Below are 14,756 nucleotides of genomic sequence, written 5' to 3' on the forward strand. Positions count from 1 at the left end.
CCTATTCACCATGCTGGGCATCCATCTGGAGCTTGTGACATCAGCGAGGCACGAGGCGTTGTGTACCTCCTGCCCCGGGCAGCTCCGTGCTGGTCCTAAATATTGAGCCAATGACAAGGGGCGCAAGGCAGGAGGATGGAATCATTGCATAGATGCAGGAAGGTACGACATATCCGGGAAGACCACGATGAAACCACAGATCCTGACACACAGGAACCACCGCCAGCTTTAGTAGCGGTCACAGCTTGAGGGCAGAGACATCAGATTTTTTTCGGGGAAGGAAAGTGCCTTTGATTGATTTTTTTTTTTTCCTTTTTGTGTTTTCTCCCAAAATGAAGGAACACTCCAGCAATAAAGGAGTTAACAGATAGCAGCAAAACTGGTGAGACACAGATAGAGGGGTGGACGGGAGGAGGGGGAGAGGTTTGGGGTGTCACCTCCTCCCTCTACAGTACATGATCAGCTTATTAAATAGACGGTGCGCTCACAGTCTCTAATACTTATTAGTCGGCTCCGGGGTTGGGGCTTCTGTACAACGATGCAGCGTCTCAGAGCTCGGAGCGGATACTCGGGGTCTGCACTGTGAAAGAATGGAAAGAAAAGGTTAAAACCGTGCTCATCTGTATGGGGGGCCTTGTATAGGGGAGTAATGCTCTGCAGTGGTCGGCCATTTAATCTCATTTCCCCCAGTACCACTGACCACCACTGGATGGCGCCCTATACTGACCTAGCGTACAACAGACGAGTGCTCTGAGCTTCGCTTCGGCTCCAGATCCTCCAGCTCAAACACCTCCGGGTGCCGGTTCGTACTCCTTGCCCATGTGGGCCGGTGTTCTGTACAGTCCATATCACTGTCCTCGTAGCCCTCATGGCTGTAAGCCCGCACCGCTCCAGGCAAGCTCGGATGCACTGCGACAGTCACTGAGGCTGTAGCGGTCACGGTGGTGATGGAGCCGCTGAGGCCCGTCACCTTTGTACAGTAGGCTGGAGGGGAAGTTCTGTGGCCCTGAGGCCGAGTACTGTACTGAGTCCTGGAATTGGGGGGCTGCTTAGCCCAGGCCGACCCCTGATGACATTTTTTCCAGTCTTTAGGCTCCTGGGAGTCCTTTATATCCTGATGAGTTTTGTCGCCATTATCCTGCAGGACGTCTCCTTGACTCGCCTTGCACGGTTTTACCAACTGCAACATGAAAATAAGATGGGTTTAACATTCTGGTCATGTATGTAAAGGCAGGTCTAGGTCTGGCCACTAGGCGGCGCTGTGCCACTGATAACTCACCATGATCTTGGGGTATGAGGGGCTCTTGCTGGCTTCCAGTAGGATATGTGATGGCTTTGGGGGGATGATATATGGGCTGCGTTCATAGAGCTGCGGATCATCTTCCTCTACCCCTGAAGTGGCAGTGGTCTCAGAGTAATATTCGGAGGAGTCCTCGGGGTCACTGAAGCCCCCTCGGCCGGTGGCTTTGTGCTGCATGTAGAAGGCGTGATGGCTGAGATGTGGCGGCTCCGGCGTGGGCGTTGGGAGGCGGTTACTATTGTCTGCAGGGGTCACCTATGGATGCGGAGATATTGTTATACTGACAATACAATGAAAGGTTGATATCAGAACCTTAGTGATTGGATCACGTGACTCACCTCAGCCGGGGGTCCGATCAGGGACAGCAGCACCGGGAGCAGCACCAGCCCGTTCAGTAACCCCAGGATGGTGAGGATTGTCAGCACCGCAAAGAAATACCTGCGTAGAAGTGGGGGGGGGGGGGGCGTCATGGAGGGTCCGAACAAGTCACAGGAAACAAATGCACTTAACTAGAAAACCCTCCGGATATTTCTAAACTACAACTCCCAGCAAGTTGCAGAGTCCTGGCTTTGAAGGGGTTACACAGGAGACTTAAAGGGTCAGGATTTTAAGGCCTGCAGCTTCTTCCCTGGGGATTCCTTCCCTGTCAGTGGGGGTGCCCCTGCTTCCTGAACGCGCCCTCCCCCCTCCATCCATTATAACCTGCATTCTAACCCACAGGGAGGGGGATGGGAAAGTGTCACACAGCGTGAGAGCGCAGGAGACATGGACAGAAGAGCGTCCTTGGCACAGAATGAAACTGAAGGCTTGACGTGAGCAGAACTGGGTCACCTGTCCCCGTGCCAAGAACAAGGACTGTCCGGACCTTAATGGAGGCTTTAACTCCACAGAGGAGCTGACGGCGGAGCGAGACACCAGCGCCACATTACCCCCTTCTAGATGTGTGGCAGAGGAAGGGTTAAGGGGCCTCTCTTCCAAGATGTGAATCAGCAGAGTTCTTAGAAGTGGATGTGATGTTTATGTTGGGTGCAGTAATCTCTCTCAATGAGTGTTTAGTTTAGGTGGTGGGGGGGCCGGGGGCTGGGGGGGTCTGAACGACTTCAGCTGTTTATACCGCAGCAGCAGCAGCGGTGGTGGCGGGCGGGCGGGCGGCGGTGTGCACAGGCCGTCTGTTTACATGAGGGAGCGCTCTGCTATTTCCTGATCAGTCAGGACTTGCTCGGCCTCCTCCTCTAAACAAGACCTCCCAGGTTGTACAAGGCCTTTGGATGAGATTCAGACACTGTGTCTTTTTAACACAAGGGCTGTAATCTCCCGCCAGCTCTGCCCCCCCACCCCAGAAACTGCCAAACTACGTCAAACCTCTGCGGAGAGATATTCAAGGTTTTACATATGTAACTTAACCACTTCATGACTGCACAGGGCAGAACGCTCCGCAACATTAAATATCTGGATGAGCTGCACAAGTGCTGAAAGGGCCACAGAGGAGACCGGGCCCAGGGAAGGGCCACAGAGGAGACAGGGCCCAGGGAAGGGCCACAGAGGAGACAGGGCCCAGGGAAGGGCCACAGAGGAGACAGGGCCCAGGGAAGGGCCACAGGAGACCGGGCCCAGGGAAGGGCCACAGAGGAGACCGGGCCCAGGGAAGGGCCACAGGAGACCGGGCCCAGGGAAGGGCCACAGAGGAGACCGGGCCCAGGGAAGGGCCACAGAGGACACCGGGCCCAGGGAAGGGCCACAGAGGAGACCGGGCCCAGGGAAGGGCCACAGAGGAGACCGGGCCCAGGGAAGGGCCACAAAGGAGACCGGGCCCAGGGAAGGGCCGCAGAGGAGACCGGGCCCAGGGAAGGGCCACAAAGGAGACCGGGCCCAGGGAAGGGCCACAGAGGAGACCGGGCCCAGGGAAGGGCCGCAGAGGAGACCGGGCCCAGGGAAGGGCCACAGAGGAGACCGGGCCCAGGGAAGGGCCACAGAGGAGACAGGGCCCAGGGAAGGGCCACAGAGGAGACAGGGCCCAGGGAAGGGCCACACCTCCCGCTAGTCTGTCTATGGCGGAGTCTGATACTGCAGCTCAGTCCCACTCACTTGAATAGGTCTGAGCTGTAATACCAGACGCAGCGGTGATGGCAGTGCAATGTGAACTAAGGCTGAAGAGTTCAGACAAGACACGAGTCCTATGAGGACTGCACAAGGCGCCACAGGAGGACACGAGGCCCCGACACTACAGCGTACCTTAAAATGAAGTCAAACTCAGATCCTGCCAGCATCAGCACACCAAGAAGGGTGGAGATGGCGCCATCTAGGACTGGGGCGAACATGTGTTCCAGGGCCAGTACAGAGCGCTGGTTCCGGTCTCCAATGGCAGTGAGGAATCCCTGCGGGCACAAGAACAATAGCATGACATCCTGCAATACGATATTTTACACACAAGTTACCACAAATGGTTAAACTGACGACTTACCAAAGCCACGTGAACCGTGAACTCTACTCCAATGCCAACGGAGGCGATGAGGATGACCACAGGGATGGCGCTGAGCTTGATACCAATCAGTCCCATTATGCCAAACAACTCCACCGTCATCATAGCCAAGATGAAGACCTAGTGCACAGAAGGGGGGAGGTCAGATCAGCGGCCCCGATACCTCGCACCTTATTCTCACTCATGATTCAGCATTTTGTGGGTTCTTACAATGATTCCGGCTGTCCATGGGTTCAGGAGCAGGAGGGCGCACACCAAAAACGTACATGCCAAGACAATGCTGATCGCAAGGAGGAACCAGTGACGCAGACCGATGTATTGTTCCCAGAAGAGGAAGGGGTAACCACTGGGGTAGCTGTACACCCCCTGCTCAGCAAACTCCTTGCAGACCGAGCGCACGCTCTCAATGGCTTCAATAAAATCGGACGTCTGGCGCAGACCATTCAGGTAGAAGGGAAACTGAGCAAATTCAACCGATTCTGCAGCAGGAACTGGGAGGGAAAAGGGCGACAAATGAAACCTACGTCCAGCTGAGACCGAAGGGAATGAGGCGCGGGAGGCCGGACCCCGCACGCTCCTACCAAAATATAAACTCACTTCTCAGATTCTCCCCTGTGGTGTCATAGCGATCGTGGATCCATTCTGGAGGCTGAGGGTAGAAATTGGCCTGAGAGGCGGCATAGCCCAAGGGGTCGTTGCTGACCCACACGGTCAGATAGATATAAAAGGCATCCTGAGGAATGAGACCGCCATCGTCCACCAGCCGCCGACTAGTCAGCTGTGCCAGAGAGAAGAATATACAAGGGGTTAAGGTTACACGAATTTATGTGCAAGTCTGTGGCGTCCACAACCCTCCGCAGAGTACGGCTCTACCTGCTCCAGATTAAAGGGCTCCTTCTTGTTCCCTGTTTGTATGAGCAGTTTATATGCCAGGATGCCGTCCTCCGTGCCATTGCGGTAATTGTCCTGTGTGATGCGGCCAGACTGCCAGTCCTTGTCAAAAGAGTCCTGGAGGCCTGTGGGGGAGGGGAGGGGTTATAATAAAAGCCAAAACTACCTAATAAAAAGGTCAAGGGAATTCCTGAAAGTCGCCTTCACTTCATGGTCACGCCGGGCAACTCTTGGTCAAACTGTCTATACTAAAGGCCCACAGTCCTGGAGACCTCATTACCCTGCAACCTCCCCGTGTGCACCATACATTACGCTCCTCCCGTGTACATCATACATTGTGTTCCTCCCATGTACACCATACATTACGCTCCTCCCGTGTACATAATACATAGCGCTCCTCCCGTGTACATCATACATTGCGCTCCTCCCGTGTACATCATACATAGCGCTCCTCCCGTGTACATAATACATAGCGCTCCTCCCGTGTACATCATACATTGCGCTCCTCCCGTGTACATCATACATAGCGCTCCTCCCGTGTACATCATACATTGCGCTCCTCCCGTGTACATCATACATTACGCTCCTCCCGTGTACATAATACATAGCGCTCCTCCCGTGTACATCATACATTGCGCTCCTCCCGTGTACATCATACATAGCGCTCCTCCCGTGTACATCACACATTACGCTCCTCCCGTGTACATAATACATAGCACTCCTCCCGTGTACATAATACATAGCGCTCCTCCCGTGTACACCATACATTACGCTCCTCCCGTGTACATAATACATAGCGCTCCTCCCGTGTACATAATACATAGCGCTCCTCCCGTGTACATCATACATTGCGCTCCTCCCGTGTACATAATACATAGCGCTCCTCCCGTGTACATAATACATAGCGCTCCTCCCGTGTACATCATACATTGCGCTCCTCCCGTGTACATCATACATAGCGCTCCTCCCGTGTACATCACACATTACGCTCCTCCCGTGTACATCCATCACACATTACGCTCCTCCCGTGTACATCATACATAGCACTCCTCCCGTGTACACCATACATTACGCTCCTCCCGTGTACACCATACATTACGCTCCTCCCGTGTACATCATACATTGCGCTCCTCCCGTGTACACCATACATTACGCTCCTCCCGTGTACATAATACATAGCGCTCCTCCCGTGTACACCATACATTACGCTCCTCCCCTGTACATCATACATTGCGCTCCTCCCGTGTACATCACACATTACGCTCCTCCCGTGTACATCCATCACACATCGCGCTGCTCCCGTGTACATCATACATTGCGCTCCTCCCGTGTACATCCATCACACATTACGCTCCTCCCGTGTACATCATACATAGCACTCCTCCCGTGTACATCATACATTGCGCTCCTCCCGTGTACATCATACATAGCGCTCCTCCCGTGTACATAATACATAGCGCTCCTCCCGTGTACATAATACATAGCGCTCCTCCCGTGTACATCATACATTGCGCTCCTCCCGTGTACATCATACATAGCGCTCCTCCCGTGTACATCACACATTACGCTCCTCCCGTGTACATCCATCACACATTACGCTCCTCCCGTGTACATCATACATAGCACTCCTCCCGTGTACACCATACATTACGCTCCTCCCGTGTACACCATACATTACGCTCCTCCCGTGTACATCATACATTGCGCTCCTCTCGTGTACACCACACATCGCGCTCCTCCCGTGTACATCACACATCGCGCTCCTCCCGTGTACACCATACATCGCGCTCCTCCCGTGTACATCACACATCGCGCTCCTCCCGTGTACATCACACATCGCGCTCCTCCCGTGTACACCATACATCGCGCTCCTCCCGTGTACACCATACATTACGCTCCTCCCGTGTACACCATACATTACGCTCCTCCCGTGTACATCATACATTGCGCTCCTCCCGTGTACACCACACATCGCGCTCCTCCCGTGTACACCATACATTACGCTCCTCCCGTGTACATCACACATCGCGCTCCTCCCGTGTACACCATACATCGCGCTCCTCCCGTGTACACTACACATCGCGCTCCTCCCGTGTACACTACACATTGCCCTTCCCCCGTGTACACCACACATTGCCCTTCCCCCGTGTACATCATACATTCATCATACATTCTAGTCCTCACCTCTCAGCCAGTCCTGGAAATAATGCAGCCACATTTTGGGTAAGTCTCTTCCCTCCTCTCGGACGATATACTTGACTGAGCCAAAGGACTCGTGGAGTTGGTACAAGGACCCCTGGGCCTTGGGGTAGTCAAATCCTCCCTTGGTGACGATGAACATGTTGTAGAAGGAGAAATACTTGAACTGAGCGGAGATGAAGTTATATTCCTTGGTCTCTCGGGGGACAATGTCTGTCAGGTAGAGCCCGTCATGCACCATGGTGGTCCCATACAAGCCGAGGCCTAGGAGCGCCATAAAGAGGGCAACCACAATACCCTGAAAGAAAAGCCGCAGACGTCTCAGCACAGGAAGAACATGGAGTTCTGACAGATCTCATTGTCTCAGCCACAGGACTCACCTTCATTTCTGGCTTCAGCAGTAAGGGGGCGTACTTCTCACGGACAAAGTCAGACAGGCTCCATTTCAGGAACGGAAGAGGGACGCACTCGCGCCTTCCTTTAGTTTCATTCACCTGAGACAGCAAATCCCTGGTGGAGCTGGAGGGGCCGAAGACCTGAGATCCCAAGGGGTCCACAGTGGGGACAATGACTGAGGGGGAGGTGGAGATCTGGGAGGTCGGTGGGAGGATGGTGACCACATGGTGCCCAGAGGAGTCACACTGGGTGAAGGCCTGGACAGTGGTGGTTATATGGGTGCTGGTAGTGATGGTGGGGTTCCCATAAGACGATGGATGATAGGTGTGATTGTCATTGGCGTCAGGCATTTCTTGTGGTTGAATCTGGATAACTCTAGAGGAGCAGGGGCTATAAACAAAAAAATGGGGAACATTAAAAAACCTGCAGACTTCCCTGCATTCCCCCCCCTCCCCCGAGATCTACACGACCCCAGATCTGAAGTATCCCGACCCTAATGACATGATGCAGCCTTAGTATTATCTACCTGTAGAAGCAGCAGAGGATGTCCAGTCTCTGATCCTCTCTGCGCTGCAGATCCAAACTTAAGATGGCCGGGAATATTAACAAAACCATTGCAAAATTGAATACGACCACAATAGCAGCCTGAAAGAAAAGAAGATGGAAGTAGATGAGTGAAGGAGCCGCTTCTGATCACTTATGTCATGTCTCCTCAGCTCACATTCCAGACTTGACGTTGTATATAATTAGATGGAAACATCCTGTGCTCTCGGCCCACCCTTATCTCACAGACCACCCAGAACGTGAGGATGATCTAGCCCTCCCCCGACACCCCCCAGGGAAGTGACATCTTAATGTATCCAAGGCCTTTGTACTGATGTCACCTTTCACCTGAGCAGCCCGGACAATTCTCATTAGAGACCTCTGATGCAGTCTCACCTTTCACTACCCTGCAGGGTCACTGGAGACGGACGGACCCTCGCCCCCTATCTACACTGCCAGTATTTGATGGTATAAAGCGTTACCTGCAGGGAGAATGCCCGCAATGCCGGAATTGGAACCAAAGCTGCCATGAAAAAAGCAATCATATTATTGATAGATGTCAGCGCCACACTCGTACCCGTGCGTCTCAGGCATTCGCCAGTCCTCTCCTGCCACAATAAAATAAAAACCATATAAATGAGACGTTCCGATGCCAGTGGAGGCGGCGCCGGGGTAACTTTTATACTGGGGTTGTTGCCATCATGTACATGTGGTCACTCACCTTTAATGGAGTACTCAAGCTGGTCTCAGTGAAAGCATGTGCCAGCAGGAACATATCGTCCACACCGATGCCCAGTGCAAGAAATGGCAGCACCTATAAAGGGAGAGACAGGAATAGTATCAGGCCGTGACAGCGCTCACTACAACCTCCTCTATAGCTCGCAGGAAAAGCGCTTTAGTCTGGAGTTGTTACCTGGGTTGTTGCAGCATTGAAGGAGATGCCAAGAAGGGAGCAAAGACCCAGCCCAGATGCCACAGAGAGAGCGACGAGGAGGACGCCAGCCAGACCCACTGCTCCTTGAGACTTGGAACAATCCCAACGCAGCATGGTGACACAGGCATAGGCCAGCTGTGGGCAGAGGAGATTTATTGCACCTTGTTCCCTAGAAGTCAGTATCATTGCTAGTAATAACAGGCTCGCACACAAGTCTCAGTGCCTACCATTAGCAGGTATCCGCCGGCTACACGGATGGCACTGACATCAGAGAAAGACTTCATGATGTCATTCAGGGTGGTGGTAGAGAAGGCGTGGATGTCCTGCGATGCGTTCTGCGGGATGGACTGCTGCGCTTGCTGTGAACACATAGAACACATTATCATCAGCCGCTGTCTACAGACTCCTGTGCCCATAGGACCCCGCCTGATACCAGTGGACGGGTATATTATACACATTACTGGAGCCGCCTTGTTATCTTATCCCTCCCAGCAAACAACTCCTTCCCCCCCCCAGACACAAGACTGATGACTACAGATGCTGGGGGCACAGAGGGCAGAGGTTGGCTGAGGTCACCTGGTCTCTGGAGAAGCTCTAGCTCCTCTAGGTAAGCCCACCCCCATTCATAGTGACCTCTGCTACCCCCCAGGGACACATCTTATCTCCATCAAATCTTTCCTTATCAATTAAGAATCACTTGGAGAAATGATAAATGTCACAAACCTCCACAAACTTTCTCTGCCACGACTCCAAGATGGCGGCTGCTTTCTCCTCGTTCCAGTTGATGTCGTGGATTTCATAGTCGTCTTTGAAGTGTTCGTACAGTTGCCCAGGGCTCATGAGGAGGTACATGGTCTGCAGAGCTTCAGCGCTGAGAAAGGAAGGACAATGTTAAGACTGGGGACAGAGAGCGGCAGCGAGCGAGCGGGCGCAGGGAGTTGTGCTCTTTACCTCTTTAACTCTCCATTGGTCCCTTTTGACATCCCGCCCAGAATCAGCTCCTTCTGCCAGTACATGAACTTCTTAGAGAAGCCATGGCAGCCGTTCTGAAGTGTGGCAACGATGTCTGGTGTCTACGATGGAACATATGAGAAGGGATTACAATACATATATATAGATTAGATATCCAGACTCCTGATGCCACATAATGCTACTAACTTCTTGTGACTTCTTGTTGGGGGAACTGTCTGGGCACTCGGAGTCTGCGGGGTCCAAGCAAGGCCTCTCCATATATGCCTGCCCCACCTCCGCCTTGTCCAGCATCTCTTTGAAGCCGTCGAGGCTGGTGAATTGGCTGAGCTCCTCCATCAGCTGGATGGGGTCCAGGTTCGTCCACTGAATGTCTCTTCTCCCTCTGCAATAAGAAGGAGACCCATAAATGAATACAGATCAGATTGTGCGATGCTATACAATCACTATAGGGTATACACTGGATGCTATACAATCACTGTAGGGCACACACTGGATACTATACAATCACTGGATGCAATACAATCACTATAGGGTACACACTGGATGCTATACAATCACTGTAGGGCACACACTGGATACTATACAATCACTGTAGGGCACACACTGGATACTATACAATCACTGGATGCAATACAATCACTATAGGGTACACACTGGATGCTATACAATCACTATAGGGTACACACTGGATGCTATACAATCACTGTAGGGCACACACTGGATACTATACAATCACTGTAGGGCACACACTGGATACTATACAATCACTGGATGCAATACAATCACTATAGGGTACACACTGGATGCTATACAATCACTATAGGGTACACACTGGATACTATACAATCACTATAGGGTATACACTGGATGCTATACAATCACTGTAGGGCACACACTGGATACTATACAATCACTGTAGGGCACACACTGGATACTATACAATCACTGGATGCAATACAATCACTATAGGGTACACACTGGATGCTATACAATCACTGTAGGGCACACACTGGATGCTATACAATCACTGTAGGGCACACACTGGATGCTATACAATCACTGGATGCTATACAATCACTATAGGGTACACACTGGATGCTATACAATCACTATAGGGTACACACTGGATGCTATACAATCACTGTAGGGCACACACTGGATACTATACAATCACTGGATGCTATACAATCACTATAGGGCACACACTGGATACTATACAATCACTATAGGGTATACACTGGATGCTATACAATCACTGTAGGGCACACACTGGATACTATACAATCACTGTAGGGCACACACTGGATACTATACAATCACTGGATGCAATACAATCACTATAGGGTACACACTGGATGCCATACAATCACTATAGGGTACACACTGGATACTATACAATCACTGGATGCTATACAATCACTATAGGGTACACACTGGATGCTATACAATCACTATAGGGTACACACTGGATGCTATACAATCACTATAGGGTCACACTGGATACTATACAATCACTATAGGGTACACACTGGATGCTATACAATCACTATAGGGTACACACTGGATACTATACAATCACTGGATGCTATACAATCACTATAGGGTACACACTGGATGCTATACAATCACTATAGGGTACACACTGGATGCTATACAATCACTATAGGGTACACACTGGATGCTATACAATCACTATAGGGCCCACACTGGATGCTATACAATCACTATAGGGCACACACTGGATACTATACAATCACTATAGGGTACACACTGGATACTATACAATCACTGGATGCTATACAATCACTATAGGGTACACACTGGATGCTATACAATCACTGGATGCTATACAATCACTATAGGGTACACACTGGATGCTATACAATCACTATAGGGTACACACTGGATGCTATACAATCACTATAGGGCCCACACTGGATGCTATACAATCACTATAGGGCACACACTGGATACTATACAATCACTGGATGCTATACAATCACTATAGGGTACACACTGGATGCTATACAATCACTATAGGGCCCACACTGGATGCTATACAATCACTATAGGGCACACACTGGATACTATACAATCACTATAGGGCACAGACTGGATAATATACAATCACTATAGGGTACACACTGGATGCTATACAATCACTGGATGCTATACAATCACTATAGGGCCCACACTGGATACTATACAATCACTATAGGGCACACACTGGATGCTATACAATCACTATAGGGTACACACTGGATGCTATACAATCACTATAGGGCACACACTGGATACTATACAATCACTATAGGGCACACACTGGATGCTATACAATCACTATAGGGTACACACTGGATGCTATACAATCACTATAGGGCACAGACTGGATACTATACAATCACTATAGGGTACACACTGGATACTATACAATCACTATAGGGTACACACTGGATACTATACAATCACTATAGGGCACACACTGGATGCTATACAATCACTATAGGGCACAGACTGGATACTATACAATCACTATAGGGTACACACTGGATACTATACAATCACTATAGGGCACACACTGGATACTATACAATCACTATAGGGTACACACTGGATGCTATACAATCACTATAGGGTACACACTGGATGCTATACAATCACTGGATGCTATACAATCACTATAGGGCCCACACTGGATGCTATACAATCACTATAGGGCCCACACTGGATGCTATACAATCACTATAGGGTACACACTGGATGCTATACAATCACTATAGGGTACACACTGATGGACATGATGATGACCCTGTGAGTGGGAGCTGAGGAGGATGATGGGAGTTGTAGTTCTGGGTTGTTATAGGATACAGGTGACCACGGCGGATGGCAGATGACCGGGGGGCTCCTGTAGGAATGACGCCTATATTACCGAGCAGCCCCTCGGCCTCGGCCGCACTCACAGACTGTTTACATTCCATTGTAAGCGCTGGAGGGAATTTAAGGTGAAATAAAATTGATATTAAATCTCTCTTTGTTATTGTAATAGTTCTGCTGCCTTCTCCTTCTAAGATCTCAGTAGCTCCTTGGGGCTACGTCACCCCTTACCCAATGAGGCGTGCCAGATGCTGAGGAGGGGGGAAAAAGAGCATGTATTATCCTGTTACACAGGGGAACAAAGCTGTGTACTCCCATTTCATCAGCACGTAGCGCAAGTCAGGGCAATTATCAGCAACTCGCTAACATCTTGATAGATCGGGAATCCCTGCAAGGAATGCTGGGAAGGGGAGGGCGGCCGAAGCAGGAGAGGAGCGACAGGACTCCAGGAATGAGCATGTACAGCAGGATATACTACATATCACAACCTCCCCGGCCTCCTAATACACCTTGTGCTTCAGTCTGGAGCGAGTCCTGCTCACACTGCTGATGGGCTTGGTGCAATGTGTCATATACAGTATAACAAGCACAGCAGCTCTGCGTCCAGGGCTCGGTAATACGAATAATGTCCACTCACTGACAGCAAGCACAGACTAGAAAGTGGAAGGGGATACTTAATGGGGTGGACCTAGAGAGGTGGCCTTCATACCATACCATACCAAGGAACCTCCATATAGATGGGAGACGCCCCGGGAGAAGAAGCCTTTGTACAGAACGTCTTAAGTGACATCATGCACTTCTGAGGAGGAACGCACCGCCATCCCCTGACAACCTGACCCTCTCTCAGGGTCCCCCCAGCTCCAGTGAGCTCGCCTTCCAGAAAGCGATGGGTTAATAGAGAGCAAAGAAAATTCTCCCATGAAAAGGGGGCATCTACCTCGATCTTTGGGCCCCCCAAACAACTGGCTTATAGAGGCGTTGGGTCCTTGCATCCCCTCTTTGGATGCTGGGAAACTCACCATTTTACCCCTCCAAAGGATGTGATGACCCCACGTAATAAGTTCTGTGTTTTCTCAAGCCCCCAGATAAAGGGAGGTGAATGAGGGGGAGGGAGGAGAGAGAGGGAGGAGGAGGTAGGTGGAGGGGGGCAGCTTTATTTTACTGCCTCTCCATGGTCCAAAACATCCCCGAGTGCAGAATACTCCCGGGCCAGGAAGAAAAAAAGAGAAAAAAACCTGGGGCCCCCCAATCATTAGGCCCTCCAGAAAGAGAGCGCTCTAGATTGTATCTCAACAAGCAAAAGATACAAAGTCCTCCTCCCCCGAGCGCCGGGGACATTAGCGGAGAAGGGGACACAAGACATAGAGAATTGCTCTGGTGGGTGAGGGAGGGGTAGTGCAATAATTCATTAAATCTGGCCAGAAACGAGGCTGATTCTTCCAGATTCCCACATACCAAGCGGCTGGCAGTTGCTTCCACAGTGAAGTCCCTTTATCCGTCCTTTTTTTGCTTCACTGAAGCCAACTCCAGGCTTTTGTTTTTTGCACACATTACTGCTCCTTTGTTCTGCAGCCTCTCCCTCTGACTCTCTTTGCCTTAAGAAAAAGAGGGAGAGATCCCCAAGGCTGAATTGAAGCGGAAGAGGCCAGAGCCTAAAACTGCCGACATGGGCCAGGGGCGACACGGGCGTCTCCTCTCCCCGGACACTGCCGTATGACTGTAGGACGACGATCCATCTGTGTAGGTTTAGCAGCCCCTCCTCAGATTTGGGGTTCCCGGCCCTCACCCTTGTACACTGGGGTAGGTTTCCTAATACAGACAGTCTATAAAGACGCGTCAGAGTCCTGTCTGGGGAGTCACTGGAGGCCTCTGCGTATGATGGGCACCTTGATAGGTGATGGGCACCTCGGGGCATAGTTATTACGTCACATCAGGTTGCCATTTTGTATATGCCACCAGTTATGACAATAATTAGCACAGTTGGAGTCTTTGCGCCCCTGCCACGGTCACAAAACATCCGCGGAGGCGATCACTGAAGTCTATGGCGGCCACAAGCTGGCGTACATCTCATCACAGACACACGGCCCAGCGCAGGGGCCGCCGCACTTATGGACAGATGGCGGCCTCATCCTACATCAGACGGCTGTCACTGGCGTTCAATACTCTAG

The 14,756-nt window shown here is 51.1% G+C and overlaps 1 protein-coding gene across 1 annotated transcript in view; it reads right to left on the reverse strand.

The window, feature by feature from the left end:
• Positions 1 to 215: 215 nt before the first annotated feature.
• Positions 216 to 14,756, reverse strand: part of PTCH2 (patched 2) — a 33,515-nt gene continuing 18,974 nt past the window's right edge. The window contains exons 7-25 of the mRNA XM_075287432.1: positions 9,901 to 10,096; positions 9,694 to 9,815; positions 9,466 to 9,613; positions 8,970 to 9,101; positions 8,722 to 8,877; positions 8,530 to 8,622; positions 8,291 to 8,416; positions 7,792 to 7,910; positions 7,250 to 7,655; positions 6,855 to 7,167; positions 4,653 to 4,795; positions 4,377 to 4,557; positions 3,990 to 4,270; positions 3,762 to 3,899; positions 3,533 to 3,675; positions 1,639 to 1,738; positions 1,280 to 1,555; positions 728 to 1,180; positions 216 to 580 (exon numbers count right to left, since the gene is read on the reverse strand). Of these exons, the coding sequence (XP_075143533.1) occupies positions 728 to 1,180; positions 1,280 to 1,555; positions 1,639 to 1,738; positions 3,533 to 3,675; positions 3,762 to 3,899; positions 3,990 to 4,270; positions 4,377 to 4,557; positions 4,653 to 4,795; positions 6,855 to 7,167; positions 7,250 to 7,655; positions 7,792 to 7,910; positions 8,291 to 8,416; positions 8,530 to 8,622; positions 8,722 to 8,877; positions 8,970 to 9,101; positions 9,466 to 9,613; positions 9,694 to 9,815; positions 9,901 to 10,096 (3,526 nt within the window). The 3' untranslated portion in view covers positions 216 to 580. The remainder of the gene's footprint in view (positions 581 to 727; positions 1,181 to 1,279; positions 1,556 to 1,638; positions 1,739 to 3,532; positions 3,676 to 3,761; positions 3,900 to 3,989; positions 4,271 to 4,376; positions 4,558 to 4,652; positions 4,796 to 6,854; positions 7,168 to 7,249; positions 7,656 to 7,791; positions 7,911 to 8,290; positions 8,417 to 8,529; positions 8,623 to 8,721; positions 8,878 to 8,969; positions 9,102 to 9,465; positions 9,614 to 9,693; positions 9,816 to 9,900; positions 10,097 to 14,756) is intronic.

Source organism: Leptodactylus fuscus, chromosome 9 (genome assembly GCF_031893055.1).
Source record: "Leptodactylus fuscus isolate aLepFus1 chromosome 9, aLepFus1.hap2, whole genome shotgun sequence".
NCBI classification, from domain to species: Eukaryota; Metazoa; Chordata; class Amphibia; order Anura; family Leptodactylidae; genus Leptodactylus; species Leptodactylus fuscus.